This window comes from Carlito syrichta, unplaced genomic scaffold (assembly GCF_000164805.1).
Source record: "Carlito syrichta isolate Samal-C Ts95f unplaced genomic scaffold, Tarsius_syrichta-2.0.1 Scaffold304030, whole genome shotgun sequence".
Taxonomy (NCBI): Eukaryota; Metazoa; Chordata; class Mammalia; order Primates; family Tarsiidae; genus Carlito; species Carlito syrichta.
This window is the reverse complement of record NW_007248126.1, coordinates 191801-213117: the sequence shown is the minus strand read 5'-3', so window position 1 is coordinate 213117 and position 21317 is coordinate 191801. Positions and strand designations below refer to the sequence as shown.

At 35.1% G+C, this 21317-nt stretch overlaps 1 protein-coding gene across 2 annotated transcripts in view; it reads right to left on the bottom strand.

Moving 5' to 3' along the window:
- The window catches only part of LUZP2 (leucine zipper protein 2), a 323334-nt gene that overhangs the window by 271618 nt on the left and 30399 nt on the right, over positions 1-21317 (bottom strand). For both annotated transcript variants that reach the window (XM_008059417.1, XM_008059418.1), the window contains exon 4: positions 18441-18503. In XM_008059417.1, the coding sequence (XP_008057608.1) occupies positions 18441-18503 (63 nt within the window). The remainder of the gene's footprint in view (positions 1-18440; positions 18504-21317) is intronic.

Below are 21317 nucleotides of genomic sequence, written 5' to 3'. Positions count from 1 at the left end.
AAAAGAGGATGTTATTTACATGGTTAATGTCACATTTATTTCAAAGTCTGGTCTTGGGTGTGGGGGAACAGCAAGAATAGGAAGGAAAGAACCTGAAAGGAGTGCGAAACTTGAGTGTCTCAGGCCTTCCCCGTTCTCCTTCAGTTCTTAGACATAAGAAACTTGGAGAGACTCTAAGATTTCACTTTTTGTCTATCTTTCTTCCATTTTCCTTCCATTTCAAATGTGTTCTTCCCAATTTGCTCAACTGTACAAAGATTAAGTGGAATCATGTATATAAAAGGCTTGGCATTACGAAGTGCAAATACTCAAGTAGCATGCTAGGCACAAGAGCGGCAAAGTTTTTATTCCCTTTTTGGTGAAGTGTCTTTATTATTAAGATAGAGAAAGCTAGCAATAAAACAGTCAACAAGTACTTGCTAGGTATCTACTATGTAATAGTCACTGGATTCCTCAGTGGTAGTAATGGTGCCCATAGAAAAGGAAGAATAGGAAAAGAAAGAGGAGGAGAAGGAAGAGGTAGGAGTGAGAAAATAATAAAGCAAGGCAGTTGTGTTGCAGGGTACCAGGAGCATATATGCTTCAGAGAAGTGGTTACCAAATTCGAATGTTGTTTCTTGTCATTTCAGATGACAGTTTTTTTAATTAAAAAATAAATCCCTGTTATAATGTACAAAGTACTTTGCTTTGCATTCTAGAATTGAATCCTAGTACACTCTCAAATTTAGTATTTAGGAAATTATATCTTATTCATAGTCCAGAGTTTGAGCACACCATTTAATAAATTGTCCTGCTCTTTCTTGGTTGATAAAAATACATGAGAACCAATATGGACTGAGGTATATCCTTTCTGCAACTGCCCTAAGACTGTATTTTTAATACTACAGAGACCACTATTGAAGATTTCCCTTTTCAGTCCTTTAATGTTACTCAGTAAACTGATTGCCAGTCATTTCTGTGAACTCTTTAAAATCCCAGTTTACCTAAATTTAAGAAATTCAAATGGTCAAGCCTCAAGTTACAACTATTGATTCTGAATCTCTAAACAGCTTTTAGAAATCTACACACTAAAGATGATTTCTGAATGATTGTCACCTGCCAGCACCAGCCCATTAAGCAGCATGTAACAACCACTTAGAACTGTGCTCTCCTATGTGTGGTACATATATTGGCTGTATTGGAGTGATTTTGGAACTTTTTAGAATCTCAAGACCCCATCCTCAATCAGAATATTCAATTTTACAAGATCCCGGGTGCTTCTCATGCATATTCAAGTTTCAAAATTATGGGGACGACATCTATTCTTTTTACAAAATATATTGGGTAAGGAAGTGATTATAAGTCAATGTAAAATGCTAAATTTAAATCATATGTAAAATACAGTTTTAGAAGCAGGAGGTTTCTTAATGCACACAAAAATTCCTTTCTATAAAATAGCAGCTCATTTGTAATTTCTTTTTTTTTTTTTTTTTTTGAGTTGGAGTCTCACTCTGTCGCCCAGACTGGAGTGCCGTGGCCGCTCCCGGCCACCGCAACCTTGACTTGCTGGGCTCTGGCAATCCTTCCGCCTCAGCCTTCCAAGTAGCCAGAATTACAGGCGCGTGCTACCACGCCCAGCTAATTTTTTGATTTATTGTAGAGATGAGGTCTCGCTGCCCAGGCGGGTCTCGAACCCGCGGGCTCAGGCAATCCACTCACCTCAGCCTCCCAAAGGCGCGGGATTACAGGCTGAGCCACCGAGCCCGGCTGTAATTTCTTAATATCAGTTTTAGATTGTTAATATGCACCATAATGTGTTACGAGGTCTGTTTCTCACAGAAAATGGAAAATGATCATGAAAAGTGAAGTTTCCTACATCTGTGGCTATGAAAATTCTTGATTTCAATAGCTGATGGAGAAAATTATTCCATCTTGTATTATCTTTCAGACATAAGGTAGAAAATTACCCAATATTGTTTTGAAGGATCAAATAATATATATATAATATATGTTGACAATTATAAATAGAACTGGGTTCCACACAGTTCTGAATTTCTGAGTTTGAAACAAAGTTATGATTATATGATCATATACTGTATTATCAACCTATTTTAATTATATCAACATGAATAGATTATTTATAAGATGGAAGGAGAAGACAAACACGAGGTAGAAAGATGAAATGTTTCCATTGATGGTTGAAATTACATTTAAAAGAGGTAGAAAATTTTGAAACTCCAATTAGGCTTAATGCAAGATGATAAAGGTATACATAGTATTGAATTCAAATCCTATATTTATTTAAAAGGTGAGAATATTAGCTTTTATGTCAGACAGTTTGGTTTCAAACTCCAGATGTATGCCTGACTGTATGACCTTTCTGTGATCCTTGATTCCTTCAGATAAAAACTGTGAAAGAGGATGCTAACAGGGATTTTTGGCAAGGTAGTTCACATGTGGGTTGATGACTTTATTAATATTTATTTAAAATAACTTTAAAAAATTAAATGTGCAGAACCAATGTTATATGATGAAGGTATTCCAGGAACCACAGAATCACCAATTATGAATGGTTCAGTGATGTGCAACAGAAGTCAATATAATGCAGCCATAACAAAGGACAAAATTATCAACTTTGCAGCAACTTGGATGGACTTAGAGTCTATAACACTGAGTGATCTATCACGGAAACAAAGAACTGAGTACCACATGTTCTCACTCATAAGCGGACATGGAACAATTATCATAATACTGTAAGAAAGGGATTGGCAGTAGTGGGAAACTGTCAAGGTGGGGGACACACCTCATCAACAAGGGTACCTTCATTATGAACATTTGCATACATAACCCTGAATTGTACCTCACATTTTAGAAACAAAAAGAAAAATTTAAAAGACCAACAAGAAAACAAAACCAAACAGAACAAGTTGTCTAAATTTAGTGAAATAATATTTGCAAAGTTCTTTGCTTGATAACATGCAGCCAGGTCCCATGTAGTGTCAAACACAGAATAAATACTGGTAAAATGTTAGCTGTTGTTATTATTATTATTTTTTTTTTTTTTGAGTTGGAGTCTCACTCTGTGTCGCCCAGACTGGAGTGCAGTGGCCGCTCCCGGCCACCGCAGCCTCGACCTGCTGGCCTCCTGCAATCCTTCCGCCTCAGCCTTCCAAGTAGCCGGAATTACAGGCATGCGCTACCACGCCCGGCTGATTTTTTGATTATTGTAGAGATGAGGTCTCGCTGCCCAGGCGGGTCTCGAACCCGCGGGCTCAGGCAATCCGCTCACCTCAGCCTCCCAAAGGCGCGGGATTACAGGCTGAGCCACCGAGCCCGGCTGCTATTATTATTATCATCATCATCAACCATCTTCTCCATCATCTTCATGATGATTGCCATTGTGGTTTTTATATATCCCAATGCTAGCAAATTTCCTCTGTGGTATTTTGTGCGTGGGTGTACAGTAAATGAACCAAATGCTTGACCCCTTGTATACATTATACAGCTATTATATCAGTTTATTGTGTGTTTTCAGAGGTCTTTCCCACACAAAGCAAAGATTTAAAAAAAGATGTGGGAAATCGTATTGATCTTATTTCCTCCCAGCTTAGCACAATGGTCAGGATCCAGAAGTAGTCAGATAAATGATGGTCAAAGATAAAACAGACGGGTACTTTACAGTCATCTATAAATTCTAACACATAGACAAAGGGAATGCTTGCCAGAATTTCAGCTCAGATCAATAATGAATAGCAGAAATGGAATCTGCCATCATATGGCACATTTATGTAGTCATAGCTAATACTAGCCTGGATACTTTCCCCATCTCATACTAACATCTGTCAGTTTCCTGTGGTCACTGTAAGAAATTACTCCAAATTGAGTGATGTCAAAACGACAGAAATGGATTCTGTAATTGTTCTGAAACCCAAAACTCAGAAATCAACAGCCCAGAATCACAGCGTAAGCAGAATTGAGATCCCTCCAGAGGCCCTAGGGGGGAAATCTGCTCCTTGCCTCTTCCAGTTTCTCATGGCTGGTGGAATTCCTTGGTTTGTGACTGCATCCTTTCTATCTTCAAAGCCAGCATCTTCAAATTGCTCTTGCTCTGTTTTATCATTTTCTCACCCATGTCTATGTTAAATCTCTCTCTCCCTCTCTCTTATTAGAACACTTGTGATGACATTTAGGTTCTACCAGGTTGATCCAAGATAATCTCACTGTCTCAAGATCCTTAACTTTATCGCATATGTAAGTATAGATTTTTTCTTTATAAGGTAACATAGACATGGTCTAAGGATTAGAATATGATATCTCTGGGCCATTTTTCAGTATACTATGTGCATTTTCAATGTAAGAACTTACTAAATAAGGTATCATGAGTAAAATGTTTAGTTTGTGAATAACCACACATAAACATTTTACATTTATTAGAAAAAAATAAGGAGGGGCACAGTGATAGTTGCTATCATAAATATTATCTCATTTGTCACAACTATCGAAGTTGTTTCTGATGTTTCTATTTATTTATTTTATTTATTTTATTTTTTTAGAGTTGGAGTCTCACTCTGTCGCCCAGACTGGAGTGCAGTGGCCGCTCCCGGCCACCGCATCCTCGACCTGCTGGGCTCCGGCGATCCTTACATCTCAGCCTTCCGAGTAGCCAGAATTACAAGTGTGCGCTACCACACCCGGCTGATTTTTTGATTTATTGTAGAGATGAGGTTTCGCTGCCCAGGCGGGTCTCGAACCCGTGGACTCAGGCAATCCACCTACCTCAGCCTCCCAAAGGCGCAGGATTACAGGCTGAGTCACCAAGCCGGCCGATGTTTCTATTTGAATGGTAACATTTAAGTGTCAGAAGGGTTAAGTGTCAGACATGTGCCTACAGCAGGTGTAGACAGCTTAGTTTGTTTGTTTTAACTCTACGAGCTCTCTTGCTACCCATGACATCTACTCATTTTTTTCCTTCTAAGCACTGGGTATTTTCTCATGCCTGAGGGGAAAATAGTTTATTATTGCCTCAGTAATTGTTTCAAAATATTTCCAACACTGTGAATTTACAAAATCCCTAAAAATATATCAGAAATTAATAGTTTTTAAAAATCAACGTTCTTTCTTATTTTTTTATTTTAAAGAGTCTATAATATTGAATGATCTATCACAGAAACAAAGAACTGAGTATACATGTTCTCATTCATAAAAATCAACTTTCTTTAAAGTTAACATTTTACCACCATGAGTATTGGTTGAATAAGGAAACATTTTAAAAATAGTCTTGTTGATGACTTTATAACTATCTGCATTACACTTTTCTATGACATGTACCAGCGAACAGCATGACCTGACATTTAGATAAACAACAACAACAAAACATTTTTCAAACATTTAGGAAAACTCTGGGAAAATGCAAACACATTTTACAAACATCTAGACATTTGTTTGAAATACTAATGACCATTCACATGAAATGTATTCTGAGTTTAAAACGCAGATGTATTGATATTTTCCATTTTTGTGCTGTCATTTCTACAGATTAAGAATTTACAGGTTTGAATTCTGAAGTTGAAATTTAAAACATCATGAGGAGCATTACTCATGCAAACTCCTTATTTTTCCAGTACATTCACAAGAGTTGTGACTTTCTCCAGACGATAAAGCCTTAAATGCTTGCAAAATTTCTACTCTCTAGATTCTCAGCCCAAGTCAAGTTTCTTTTTTCATTCTTCCTTCCACTTTTCCCTCCTTTTCTTCCTTCATTTTTTCCTTTCTTTCTTTTTTGTTTAATTTTTACATGATTTGTTCTCATTTTCAATGCAGCATGTCAATAACCAAAAATCTAATATTCTGCCCTTCAATACCATATGTAAAGACTTGAGATAGTAAATTTTAGCAGGTTTTTATCAATATGAGTTTTTCTAATTTTCTTTGATTTTCAAAATCACCATACATTTAATAAATTTACCTCTCAATTTGAGATCCCTTTTCTATGAGTTATAGATTGATGCATTGTATGCAATTTATATTCATATAACCTGTTTAGTTAACACTTTTTAGGAATGTATTTATTTATTGTAAAGTTGTGGGTTACAAGTGAGGATTTATTACATAAGTAGGCTGCCCTCACTCCCCCTGGTAGCCCTCATTCCCCCTGGTAGTGGACCAGGTACCCACTGTGTTGTCACTTCCTTTGCACCCTCTTCCTTTGTTCCTTCCCCTAGCAGTGCCCAGGAACTGCTGATCTGACCTTTGTGCTAATATGACTAGTGTTTAGGCCTACTTATGAGTGAAAACATGCAGTATTCAGTTCTTCATTTCTGTGATAGTTCACTTAGTATGATGGTCTCCGACTGTATCCAATTTGCTGTGAAGGCTATGATTTTGTTTTTATTTATGACTGAATAATACTCCTTCATGTTTATGTACCACATTTTATTTATCCGTTCACTTTCAATGGGCAACAGGGTTGGTTCCATGTTTTTTCTATTGTGAATATTGCAGCAATAAGAGTGCGTTTGCAGCTGTCTTTTTTTGCAGAGCAATTTATGTTCCTCTGCATATAATCCTAGGAGAGGAGTTGCTCAAAAAATGTCTATCAAGGACCCACTATGTACAGAGGAATTAATGCTGAAAAAGATAAAGTCCCTTTTCTTGTACCTTTATAAAAACGATTTTATATAGTCAATAATACAATACATTAAAAAATATATTAATAGGATTAATAGGGAGGATTTCATGCTATATACTCATTATCACAAAACCAAACCATAGAACAGAATGAAAATAAGCAAGTAAATCAGTAAATTACATACTATGGTTTTAAGAGGTATTAACTGCAACAATGAAAATAAAGTAGGATGAAGAGTCATCTTTCCCTATTGCACACAGATTTTAGAATAAGATTACAAATCATCCTGAATTGGGTATTAAGCTTTTGTACTTGGGTATAATACCAATAAGTTTACTGTTTTCTTATTGAAACAATTATCGATTTTGGATACATTGGAATTACATTATGAATCAACTAGGATAATGTGCGCATGTATATTTTTATAGTTTTAACAGTAATTTTTTGTGTGGATTTTTTTCTTCTGTTTTTCCATCATGTAAGCAAAATTCATTGCACTTCCCCAAACTTGCTTAAAGGTATCCCCTATGAATTACCTTTTCTTACACCTTTAACACACCCCCAATTCAGTCTCTGTTCTGAAGTAAAGACTATCTAAAGTGTGTCACTGAGGGGATGAAACCTATGTCAAGTTGGGGCATGAAGTCCATATAGGCACATAAATTCCAATAATGATGCTGGATCGGTGATGCAAGAAAGCAGATGTGAAGCAAAGACAGAGATTAATGAATCTCTGAGAACAGAAAAGAAAACAGCTCTCCTATTTTCTTCTAGGCACAAAAATGGAGATGATCATTTACCTAATGTTATATGACTAGGGCTACTCTAGTGCCATTTTTACAGAGAATCTGAATGCAGCAAGAAATAAACACAAAGAGTGAAGATACTTAATATTTTTGGACCAAGGGTGGAATTATAGACAAGGGGGAATTGCTAACGAACATATGGTAAGGGAAATACATCATGCATGACTTAGGGCCAAAAATGATTACAATATTACTTGTGTGATCGGAAGCTATTAAGACAATGATTGAGGATGGTAGGGAGCAATGGAAATGTTTGATGTTTTTCTGAATATACATAATTTTATCAGCCCAGTATCTAGGACTCTTCTTTAATGAAATCTTTTTTCTTGTGGGAAATCTATCTGTGTTTTGAACAGGGCAAAATCCATCCAACATAAAAGCAGAAATGCGACTCAGACTTAGTGATTAAATTGACCATTTTCTTGGCCAAGGTAACTAGCTCAGGCATGTCACCAATTAAGCACGTTCTTTGAGATTTTCTGCTGGTGCAATCTGAAAGGTTCTCTCTTTGATCTATTGTTTCTAACCTGGTAGAATATAAATTGGATGGTTGTTGGTCTTGTGTGCCATGTAGAAGGAGACACGGCAAAAGATGGAACGAGGAGCCGGACTCGGTGGCTCAGCCTGTAATCCCGCGCCTTTGGGAGGCTGAGGTGAGTGGATTGCCTGAGCCCGCGGGTTCGAGACCCGCCTGGGCAGCGAGACCTCATCTCTACAATAAATAAAAAAATCAGCCGGGCGTGGTAGCACACGCCTGTAATTCCGGCAACTAGGAAGGCTGAGGCGGAAGGATCGCCGGAGCCCAGCAGGTCGAGGCTGCGGTGGCCGGGAGCGGCCACTGCACTCCAGTCTGGGCGACAGAGTGAGACTCCAACTCAAAAAAAAAAAAAAAAAAAAAAAGATGGAACGAGACTACAAGAAACAAGAGATAGGGTCCTGCCTTGCCTTGATATCTATATTTAGGTGAAATATGGAGTTTTTGCTTGTTTAGTTGATTGTTTAGAACCATTTCGAAGCAAATAGGTATCTGCAATAGCACTGTTTATTGACGAACTAATTTTACCTCAGATCCCAATAGCAATCATGAAGATAATGATAATCGTTTCCATTTGTTGACAGCTTAGTAGGTGGTAAATGTCTTCCATGCATTGTTTTCTCATGTACTAAATTAATACTTTGATGTACATAAAACTTTTTAAATGACACAAAAGACATGATAATCAAGAGTGAAACTTTTCACTTTACTTGAAGTATGGCAGAGACTCTAGGTTCCTCTATGGGAGAACTTTTTAAAATCATAACCCAGAGGCAGGTAAGGGCACAAGAAGTGTGTTTTCAGCAGAGCAATTCCTGAAACTGCATCCAAGGTAGGTATCTAGCCAACATTTCACAGCAGGAAATTGCTGAGTGAAGTTAATTGATAGCAACTGCAAATAAAAATGAAATCTAAGGAAAGCCACAAACTCCCATGAGACAGCTGTTCTAGTTCACCTCCACAATAGTGAGTAAAATGTCTAGACCATTGCAAATAGAAAGTTGGCTGACATAATTGTACCTGGTATAAAAACTATTCAGATATATTTTTCTGTATTTTGGTTGTACCAATCATCCTGGCTGCCACAATGCCTTCTTATAACAGATCCAGTATTGATTTGGGGACTTTGCAAGTAAGGTGGCCTGAATCTGGATTCATCTACAACATATCCTTAAATTAAACTCCTTTATGCACTTTACTAAACAATGAATAATCACTTCATCTGCAAAATAATTTTTGTGGTATCGACTTTTTAAATGTTTGCTTTCTTTGTTGTGAATGAATATCCATAAATTCTAATTATTTCATAATTTGCAGCAGCCACCAACTAGATAAAGCTTTCCGTGGTCACTAAACCTACCTAGATTACTGTCCTTATCTCCCTCATTGTAACACTTTATTGTAAAATGTTTATTTTCATCTGCTTTCTATTGTAGTTGGTTTTGTGCAGTTTTAGTTATTGTATTATATATCATATGGTGAGCATGTCACTTATTATATAATATTAAGTATTGCTACTTAAATTTCTCAAGGTAAATAATTATTTTATGTAATTGAAATTTGGAAATACCCTCTAGAATCTAGCAAAATGTTGGGATAATATAGGAATTAAATAATGCATTTATTCTAGAAATAAATATTTCAGTAATTAAGTCTTATATGTGTATCAAAATAAGTAATCCTAGAATTCTTCCAAAGACTTATTCCTAGTTAAATGCTTCCTCTTTGACTTTCTAAAAAAATGACTAAGCTGTTGGTGGAGTACCTATAAAAATGCAACGGATAGTGAAGTTTGACCAAATGGAAATGGCCCTGATTTTTTCCTGTGAATTATCAATTGCTTTGTAGGAATTTAGAGGAATACATATTTTATAAAATAGAAGCATCAATGAAATATGTGGATCTATGTTCTCCAAATGAGAAATCTTAATACTTTTTTAGAAAATCAGTGAAATTAGTCCTATTTATAATAATGATTTAAGATGAAATATGAATTAATATCTATAACTATATACTGAGAAAATTAACTGTTTCTTTTTTAAATTAATTTTTATTTTGCTAATTACCTGAACCCTTCTCAGATGTTAACAAATGAAATTATTTGAATTTCAACAAAATTTTATTGCCAAAAAAGCCTTACTGAAATCTCAAAAAGGTGGCAACCTCTTCAGGTCCCCTCCCACTGTGAGAGTTTCTCTCTCCTCTCTAAGAATCCTGGTTTCTCAAAAAAAAAAAGAGAAAGAAACCTCAAAATAAATACAGATAAAAATATATAAACAGTATCACTCCAAGATATATGTCCACCTAGAACTTCAGAAAGAGAGCTCATTTGGAAATGAGGTCTTTGTGCATGCAATCATGTTAAAAGGTCACACTGAATTTGAGTGGGTCCTTAATCCAATCATTGATGTCTTTATAAGTTGAGGAGAGGACACACAAAGACACAGAGACACACAGAGAAGAAGGCCATATAAAGAAAGAAGAAGAGACTGAAGCAATGCAACTCCAAGCCAAAGGTCTTGGATTGCTAGGAGGCACCAGAAACTAGAAACAATCAAGGAAGAATTATTCCCCAGGCCCTTTAGAGGGTGCATGACCCTGCTGACACTTTGGTTTCAGATTTGTAGCCTCCAGAAGTGTGAAGGAATAAATGTCTGTTGTTTTAAGCCAATCTGTTTTTTTTTTTTTTGAGTTGGAGTCTCACTCTGTCGCCCAGACTGGAGTGCAGTGGCCGTTCCGGCCACCGCAGCCTCCACCTGCTGGGCTCCGGCGATCCTTCCGCCTCAGCCTTCCGAGTAGCCGGAATTACAGGCATGCGCCACCACGCCCGGCTGATTTTTGATTTATTGTAGAGATGAGGTCTCGCTGCCCAGGCGGGTCTCGAACTCGCAGGCTCAGGCAATCCACTCACCTCAGCCTCCCAAAGGCGCGGGATTACAGGCTGAGCCACCGAGCCCGGCTTGCCAATCTGTTTTTTATACATTTTATGGTGAAACTAGGACCTAATACAGATAGATTAGAGAAAGCTTGAAATACCGGAAAAAAATTAATCAGAACAACTAAAATTTCACAGAAAATCATCCCTTAAAAGAGGCAAATCAGTAATAAGCTGGAAAAAAAGTGAGATGAAATGGTTTAAAAATCTCTTGGGCATGTCCTATACTCAGTATGGATTTGACTCAAACTCTCACACCTATTCATCTTCATGCGGGCATGAGAATCCATTTTCAGAATGATGACCTCGAAGCACTCTATCACATTATGAAATATCCCATCATCTTCACTTCACTGTGTTTATTGAGGCAAGAAGGTGGAATAATTTATTTTAGAAAGATTTACAGTCACAAGAGTTGAACCAAAATGAGTTTTCTTTTTAAGATTTACTGAAGTTTTCTCAAGATCAGTGGTTACTGACCTTTATTATTTTTTGCTTCAGTCAAGGACTCCCTCTGAGAATCGAGACACTCTTTCTTTAAAAAACACACATATGCACATATACTTTTTTTCTGTTATCTTGTCAATTCAAAATGGTCAGAGATTCTCTGATATTATTCTGTATATATTGCAGTCTGTAAGTATTCCCATTAAAGAAAATGGTAAATTAGTAAATCAGATTTAATTTCCAAATTTGGAGGTATTGTCCAATGTTTTTGAAATGTATTTAATTCACTGATACTATGAACAGACAAATGTGGTCTTAATTTATTATTAATATAAACAAAGTCCTAGCATTTGCTGTTTTCCTGAAAAATGTGAATTATGATACCCTGTGGAAGGTAAGTTTCAAACTTGAGTCAACATAATTTTGGCAAAATAATTTAGACCAAAGCAAAGTTAAAATTACATTGTAAGAATAGATAAGATGCTATGGATACACGTGAGATGTTGTAACACACAGAGAATTGAATACTTTATCAGTGGTGCTCAGGACACGTTTCTCAATTGCTCAATATCTTTCAGTGATGGCCTTCTGTATACTAAAGCTTGTTTACCATAAACTATAACCCCTTATTAAGAAAAGTTGCCTTTAATACACAGCTGAAAACTTTTGAGACATTGTTTCTCAAAGTGTTTACAAAGCTTTGGGAAAGCTTTACAAAGTGTTAAATTCATATTTCTAATTAAATTAAAGCAAATAAATAAACATCAGGTTAACAAATGTCCTCGATTTCCAAAATTCATTGCAGCCTTAGGGCAAACATGACTTAGGTTCAGCTAATCAGACACGATCCCTACAATTCATAGATATGAATACTTGTTACATGAGAAAACAGACTCAATGTTTTCTGTTGTCTGTTGCAAAAGGCCCAAGGCTGTGTGGTGCTGGAGCCTGTAGTGGTAGGGTACTGTGCAGGGTGGTGACTTCTTGACCCAGCAGAGGTAACACTTCTTCAAAACAAACAAGTCATTGATATGCTTGCAAAATTGTTCCTAAAGCAGTCTTGAAGCTGTATTTTCAGCCATTTTAACAATCCTGTAGGTTCTCTACATGGTTTATCAAATCTCTTTCTTATCAGAGGATGAATTTTGTCATAATTAAAAATAGTAACTGTTACATTGCACCTAGAAGCACATTTCATTCCTTCTGTTCCTGGACATGTGTCAGTGGTTATTTGAAACTATTTAGACATTCAGAGATGGACCAGTGTCTTGACCTGTGACAAGATTTCTCTCAGGCACTTATAGCAATGGCATTAAAACATAACATAAAAGAAGATTAGCCGGGCTCGGTGGCTCAGCCTGTAATCCCGCGCCTTTGGGAGGCTGAGGTGAGTGAATTGCCTGAGCCCGCGGGTTCGAGACCCGCCTGGGCAGCGAGACCTCACTCTACAATAAATCAAAAAATCAGCTGGGCGTGGTAGCGCGCGCCTGTAATTCCGGCTACTTGGAAGGCTGAGGCGGAAGGATCGCCAGAGCCCAGCAGGTTGAGGCTGCGGTGGCCGGAAGCGGCCACTGCACTCCAGTCTGGGCGACAGAGTGAGACTCCAACTCAAAAAAAAAAAAAAAAAAAAAAAAAAAAAAAAACATAAAAGAAGATTAAGTCGGTTGATATTTGGAGTTGGAAAAGACAGGATAAGTCAGAAATGGATTAAGATATATGGTCCATATGAAAAACAGATAAGCAAAGTAACCAAAATACTGAAAATAGAGATAAATAGAGACATGAAATGGTGTGAGAAAAAGGCTACCCCTGGAAAAGCTGTGATGAATTTCTTATTTTCACTACTAGGCAAAATAAGGCTCAATTTTATGGTTTCTCACCTTGTTTGTTTTTAGTGTGATTGCTTATTTTATCCTTACCTTAAACTATCTTTAATGAGTCTCAGGATATGCATCAGTCTTGATCCAAACAAAAGCAAACCACCATAAAGAAGAGTAAGAGAAAAATATATCCTGTTTAACTCATCTTTCCTTCCTGTCTTTTTCCTTCCCATCCCAACTGTATTCACTAATTCAATATTGATTGTTACTAATATTTTTAAAAAACTAGTCTAAATTTTGTTTATGGTTTAAGTTTTATTTTGCTTTTAATTGACACATTGATTGTACATATTTATGGAGTACACTATAATAACATTTCGATATATATGTACATGGTATATTTATCAAATTAGGGTAACAAGCTTATCTATCACTTCAAACACTTGTCATTTCATTAACAGGTGATGAGAACATTCAAAATTATATTTTCCAGTTATTTGAAAGTATATAATACATTATTGTTGATTATAGTCACTCTATTTTGTAATGGAGCAACCAAAATTGATATCTCTTATCTAACTATAACTTTGTACTTGTTGACCAACCTCTCTCAATCCCCTTCTTCACTCTATTTCCTCCAGTCTTTGGTAGCCACTATTCCACTTTCTACTTCTATGAGATTTGTGTTTTTAGATTTCATATAGGCGTGAAATCAAGCAGTATTTGTCCTGTGCTTGGCTTATTTCACTTAACATAATGTCCTCTAGATTCATCTATGTCATCACAAATTACAGATTGTTTGAATAGTTGAATCGTATTTATATATTATATGAATGTGTAACATTTTTAATCCATTCAATGATAGACACTTAGGTTGACTGTATCATGGCTATTGTGGATAGTGCTGTGAGAAACACAAATGTGCCAATGTCTCTTTGACATCATGGTTTCACTTTCTTTGTAAAAGTAGTAGTGGGATTTGGGGGATTATACAGTAGTTCTTTTCTTGACTTTTTGAGGATCTTCCAAATTGTTGTCAATGATGGATCTACTAACATATATTCCCATCAACAGCGTATGGGCTCCTCTTTCTCTGCATCTATGCCAGTATTTTTTTTTTTTTTAGAATAGTTATTTTAACTGGAGTGGGATAATATCTCATTGTGGTTTTGATTTGCATTTCCCTGATAGTTAGTGATGTTGAATTACACACACACACACACACACACACACACACATCTTTGCTCATTTGTTCATTTGTAGTTTTTCTTTTGAAAAAGGCTTATTTAAATGTTTTGTCCATTTGGAATTGAATTTATTTATTTATTTTTGCTATTTAGTTGTTTGAGTTCCTTTTGTATTCTAGATATTAACTTCTTGAGTAGACTATGTTTTAATTTAATGCTAATGTTCGTTAAGTATTGCTGACTATGTATTCTTTTAAAAAGTCCTGGATATTATACAACTTATATCTCTTATTAAAGTATTTCAACACATCAAAGATACTTGTGCCAGTGCCTACTTTGTCTATTTCTAAGAGTTACATAGTATTCTATTTATTCCTTGATACCTTCTTATATCTCAGAACATTATAGACAAGCTTACTTTACCTCAGGGAAAAATCGGATATAGGTCAAGAAAATTAGGATAATGGAGAAACAGGATGTTGAAAGTTGAAATAAAAATAAATTATGAGCTTTGGAATATATGACATTGTATCACGTGATGATTCAGTTGTCATATGTATATGTTGGAGAAGAAAAGTTGAAATTTTCATTTGTTTCTTTCTTTTTGCTTTATTTTCTGGTACAACATTTTATATTTTTGCAGACATATGATATATAAATGCAAAATAATCAATTAAAAGTACAAAGATGTTGCAAATTAAAATGGGACCAGGTCTAAAGAATCCCTTTACAGACAAAACCAGTTAAGTGACCTTAACCTTGTTTGATTTAGAAAAATAAGTGAAACTTAATATCAAATATTTCTTATAAATGTCTATACTAACAAAAACAGAAAAACTTTTATATAGCTAAGAACTTTTCAATGGCATAAGCCAATTAAGGCAACATTTTGTTGTTGTGGTGGTGGTGGTTTTTTTTTTTTTTTTAAATATTCACTTTTGTGTTCCTCTTATAAAAGCCTCTCAGCCTGTTCCCTTGGTGAAGGTCCAGAACCACTTCTTGTTTTGACTGCCTGATTCATAAATTGCTGTTCCTTTATGCAAACTCTTTAAAAATGTTACTATGCCTCAGTTTGACTTTTTAACAGACAGGTTACACAGATCAGAACTCCAGATATAGATTAGACTGTTATTAGAAAAACTAGTAGTATATCTCTTATTAGTCAATATTTACATTGTGGAAAACCTGACTTCTGCAACTTGCATACTTAAAAATACAAAAAATTGGGGGGAAATGAGTGGGATATAGCTCACTTGAATGTCCCATGAAAGAGAATACACATAAACAGAAAAACAGAAAGCCAAAAACTGAAACTTAGCAATCACTTAAATCACAGTAGTGCTTTTTAAAGTAACAACAATTCAATACAGGGGTTAAAAGTGATGTTCTTGAATTGATATAGACATAGAGATCAATGAAATAAATGTGCCTGAAGTACTGTAACTACTTAGAGCTCACACTTGTTCCAGTCCTGTTCTCCATTTTCTTTGTAAAATGACTCTATTTTTTGTACTCTTTCATGATCTCTTTGCTCTTCAACATTCCAAAGTTGTTTCCCAGTTATGATTTTAACTTCTGAAGGCCCCACCATCTTTAATTCCCTGGATCTCATCTAACCTATTCCAGGCCAGTTGTGCCTGTCTAGATGGAAAAGCAATGTTTTCTCTCCTATATAGCATTTTGCTTTAAAAACTTAAAAATTCAGGAAATTAATATAAAGAAGTAAAATTTAAAACACTGAGTTGAGACCTTTGCTTTGTTAAACTCTGCAGTCTCCACATAGTTCGTTGAGCTATAGCTGCCATGTTTCCTTAGCTTTGGCCCCACTCCGCTACCTTGGGGAGGTGTCTCTCTCATTTACTTTCCAAATAAACTTTTGTTAAAAACTTAAAAAAAGCCGGGCTCGGTGGCTCAGCCTGTAATCCCGCACCTTTGGGAGGCTGAGGTGAGTGGATTGCCTGAGCCCGCGGGTTCGAGACCCGCCTGGGCAGTGAGACCTCATCTCTACAATAAATCAAAAAATCAGCCGGGCGTGGTAGCGCATGCCTGTAATTCCGGCTACCTGGAAGGCTGAGGCGGAAGGATCGCCGGAGCCCAGCAGGTGGAGGCTGCGGTGGCCGGGAGCGGCCACTGCACTCCAGTCTGGGTGACAGAGTGAGACTCCAACCCAAAAAAAAAACGAGTTGAAGTATATGTTCACCATTAAGTTTTGTTATGAAGTTTAATACTATTTTGGTTATCAATTTTTATCTCATAAGTTTTTGATATTATGAAAGTGACTATTAGTAAATTTAATTGCAAAATTTACATTTAGTAATCTCACTTCTGTATAGTTGTATATTTTTAGAATTATTCCAGCTTACATAATTATCAAATTGTGATTTCACTATAAAAGTATCTCCCCAAGGCAAGTACAGTATTTTATTTGTTTTCATATTACTTGTTATGATAATTCATTATATTTCACGGAAGGATTATTTTTCCTAATTGAATTTTAGATTCTTTTAAAAAATTACCTAAGATTAAAATGGGCTGATGCTACTTATATAAAGATTAACCCAAAATTCTATCATTATGTTCATATGGCTTTATATGAATATACATATCTCTCTGTGGATGTGCATGTGTATACGTATGTAAATGTGCTTTCTATCTTATTTTAGAAATTTAACGTTGATTTTAACGTTTCCCTTATTTAAAATGATTTGTGGGCATTTTTTTTTGTCTTGCCTTTTAAATCATCTGACCCTCTTATTGAGTTCTAAATAAGCCCCAGTAAACAAACCACTACAGTCTGAGTATCCCTAGTCTGTTGATATTTTACAAGCAATCTAGAAAAAATGTGCTTCCGTTAAAAAAAAATTATCAAGTTCACCCATCACCCTTCTTGAGAAGACTCAGATGATAAAAATCTTGAAAAAACACATGAGAATCATCAAAAAGTCACATAAAATTATTTTTGCTTCCTTTCTTCTAGACTTTTCCCTACATCTGATTATCATTTTAATGTCACCATCAGAATACTGATTCTAAATACTGGTACAAAACCATTCATAAAGCCTATATGTTAATTTTTAATTCAAAGTAGAAGCCAAAATATAGTTGAGTTGCCATTTAAATGTCTTAAAAAATAAAAAGAGGGAAGGAAAAGGTGGAGAGAGGGAGGAAAGAAAAAGAAAGGAAGAAAGAAAGTGGGGAGGAGGATATACGAAGGATGAGAAGCAGAGAGAGAGAAAGAAGGCTGGAAGGAAAGAAAGAAGTAAGGAAGGCTGAAAGAAAGATGAAGGAAGGAAAGAGAGAAGGGAGAGTGGGATGAAAAGAATAAAGGAAAAAGGAAAGGAAGGAAGGAAGCAAGCAAAGATGTAAGGAGAGAAGGAGGTAGAGAAGAAAAAAAGGAAGGAGAGAGAAAGCAAGCAAGACTCATTAGTAAAGACTAAAGATATTGACCTGAAATTAAGAATAAATCATAATTAAGTTGACCAAGGAAAATTTATTATTCATTAGTCACTTTAATGGCTATAATTAACTGATTGCAATTAATAAAAAAGAATTAAAAAGATGAAACTGGAAAGAAAATGAATTATAGAAAGGAAAGTAGCCATATAACAAAATAGACAAAGAATAAAAAAAGCCTCAGTATTTCATAAGTTTCTTACATTTTAGAGGTTGTCATGAAAGTAGTTACAACTTGTTTATGTTCAAATCAACATTACACTGAGATTATCCTTATACACATTTTTATTTTAGATTGCTTTTGTTTCTTGCATGCAGTCAATTTCTGAATAGCTGTATTGTTCAGAGTCTGTGATGTCATGTGATAGACAAATAATTACATCTATTAAATGATAATTAATCGTTAATATTAATCCAGGCAAAATATAATTAGACAGTAAAATTAACTAGAGAAGTTTGAAGTAATAAAATTATAAAATATTTATAAATATAAGGATTATTCATGCTTTGAAATTTTTAAGCCTTGTAGTTTAATCTATAGTTGAAGGATGTGTCTGCACATAATTCTTCACACTTATGTCATATACATATGTGTATGTGTGCATACTCTTTATTTATATAGCATTTTCCTGGAATATAATGAATCTTACCTCATTCTGCAGATCTCGAATCATTTTGCTCTTTCTTTCCACTTCAGTCTTTAAAAAATTAATCTGAAAATGAATAGAATTTTATGTAGACACATTCCAAACTCATTTCCATGGATTTCATATTTTTTCATTATTTTAAGATATAATAAGATGATTTTCTCTTTATTAACAAATATTGAAATACAACAAAGGATTAAAATACCCATTAACCAAAACCTTCATTGCTCAATTCATGCATATATTCACTGATTACATAAAATATTATTTTGTCATATAGACAAAAAGTTCATTTCTATGAATTGAGAAACCATGCGCATTATGACTTATTCTCTTACCAGGCTAATGTTTAAAAAAAGTGTTTCTTTAAAATAAATACTTTCTAAGGTTGAACCTAAGAATCTCTATTTCTAAGGCACTCCCAAGAACTGTGACTTGTGGACATGTTTGAGAGCGATTTCATAGTGATATTTTTTATCTCAAAAGTAGTGAAAATTGTGAAGACTCTACTCTCCCAAAGAAACCATGATGTCCTCTCCTGGAAAGATATTGCCAGAATCTGTAACATTAGGCCAGTTATTCCAATGTATTTTCATAAACATATCTGCGCTTAGTACTCTGAAAAAAAGACAGTATAGCACATTGGTCAATATTTTATAGAATTTACAGTCTTATAGTCACTGAGGGTTAACTAGTCACTGAGACTTTATAGTAACCGAGGGTTCACTATGATTAAAAAAACTTTATAATGGGTGTATGAAACACTTAAATTCTTTAATTTTCAATTTTCTAGTAGTCATATTTTTAAAAAATTAAGAAGTCACAGGCAAAATTAGTTTTTCTAACATTTAATTTAATGTATCCACAATATTATTTGGGCATGTAGTAAATTATTAACAATGTAACACACTTTATTTTTGTAATGTGTCTTTAAAATCCAACACAACTTTTTTGCTCGCGGCACATCTCAGGTTGGACTAGCCATATTTCTAATGCATGATAGTCTCATCTATTGATAACTTGAATAACATATTTTTGAAGATTTCTGGAATGATAAAAAAGGATCATGATCTGGGTTATCTCTAAAGTCAGACTGAGTTCTTGGGCTGGAAATCAAATTCAGGGGGACGGTTAACTTTTACCGTATATACAACTTATTAAAATGTTTAGTTCTGAAATATTTCAAGCATGAAGAAAAGAACAAAAATTAATATGTAAAATGCCTACAGGCCAATGACTAAGATTAAATAGATAAAAATGTTTTGTTCAATTTTCATCAGACCTTTTTACAAGTAAAATCATATTATATGTACTATTAAAGCACCACCCAATCCCTCTCCCCAGAGGTAACTACTATCCTGAAGTGGCATACTTGTCTCTATATGTTTTACGCAATTATTTATTGTGTGTGCTCACATAAAAAATCAACACTGTTAATTTGTGTTAATGTTTGTATAAATATGTGAAACCCATCTTTTTGTGTGTGAGATTTATTTATGATTATTTTATATAACCAGTTAATTTATTGTAACTAGTGAATTTGCTATGGTAGAAATCACAGTTGAAGGTAGCAATTACTGAATTAATCAAAGTAGAGGCTAAGTTATTGTAACTGTAGATCCCTAAATGCAGTGGTTTAAATAAGATGGATGCTTACTTTTCTCTCATGTAGCAATATAGAGCCTACCGGTGCCTCAGACCTACAGGTCAGTGACCCACAGCTGTGATGCAGCTGTCACAACTGAAATCATCCTTTTCGTGGTTTCTCCCATTTTCCCAGTTGCTGGATATGGAAAGTCCAGGGTAAAATATAAGCATAACCCCCCAAAATTAACCCTATAATAAAATCTGAGCCTATCGGATTTTCTTCAGAAGCTTTGAAATAGGGCCCCTTCCCCAGAGAGAATGAGCTAGTTATCAGCTAAGGTAAAAGATGTCATGAGATAATGTTAAGGCTTTGGTAAGTCAAGTGTTGCACAAATAATTAATAAGCATAGAAAGGCAGTTTTTAGAGGGATAGAATGAAACATGTCTATCAAAAGCTAGCTGAGTCACATAATTGGAGGACTACAGGAATAAAAATCCCGGGATTCCTTCTGTCTGACATCTTCAAGAGCTGCAACAGTTCTAGTGTCACCAAACACCACATCTGACTCCTGTGCTTGGCTTTCAATAGGGTCCACCGAAAGTTCTACAGTTCATGTTCACACCGTTTCCTTTCTGGATTGTGTAGATTCCCAGACTTTACTGTGTTCTCAAATGGTACTGAAAACACAAACCAAACTATTCTGATTGTGAAATAACAACAAAAAAAAAGAAGACTGATAACTATCATACCTATCGTTTTGGCAATATTATTTTTTAAGATAAGTTTGAATTTTGAAGCTATGGACAGCTACCCCAAAACATTAGTCACACACTATTATCTTATTTGGTAGATAGTCCATGTTGGTTGAAAATGCAAGGTACTACCAAATAGCACTTGACCCTAATCAAAATTAGATGTGTATGCAGAGAAACAGCACATCTCAAAAAAACAAACAAAAAAGTTTACACTTTTTTTTACACAGGCAATTTATAAGCTCCAGAGCTTTTCATATATAAGGATTTGTCTTTCTTTTAAGTTGTGAACTACTTGAAGACATCTTTCTTATAGTAGTAATTTGATTTTTCACTGATACGATTATTTCCCCAAAACTTCACATATTGGTACTGTATGTGCTTTTCATAATTAAGGATTAAAATTAATTAAATATAATGAAAATCCATTTCAATATCAAAACCATAATTATTAAATGCTAAACAAGGACAAAAAACTTGGGAATGCAATATTTAAATATTCAAGGCACAACATATTTTCCATACATTTAACAAGTATTA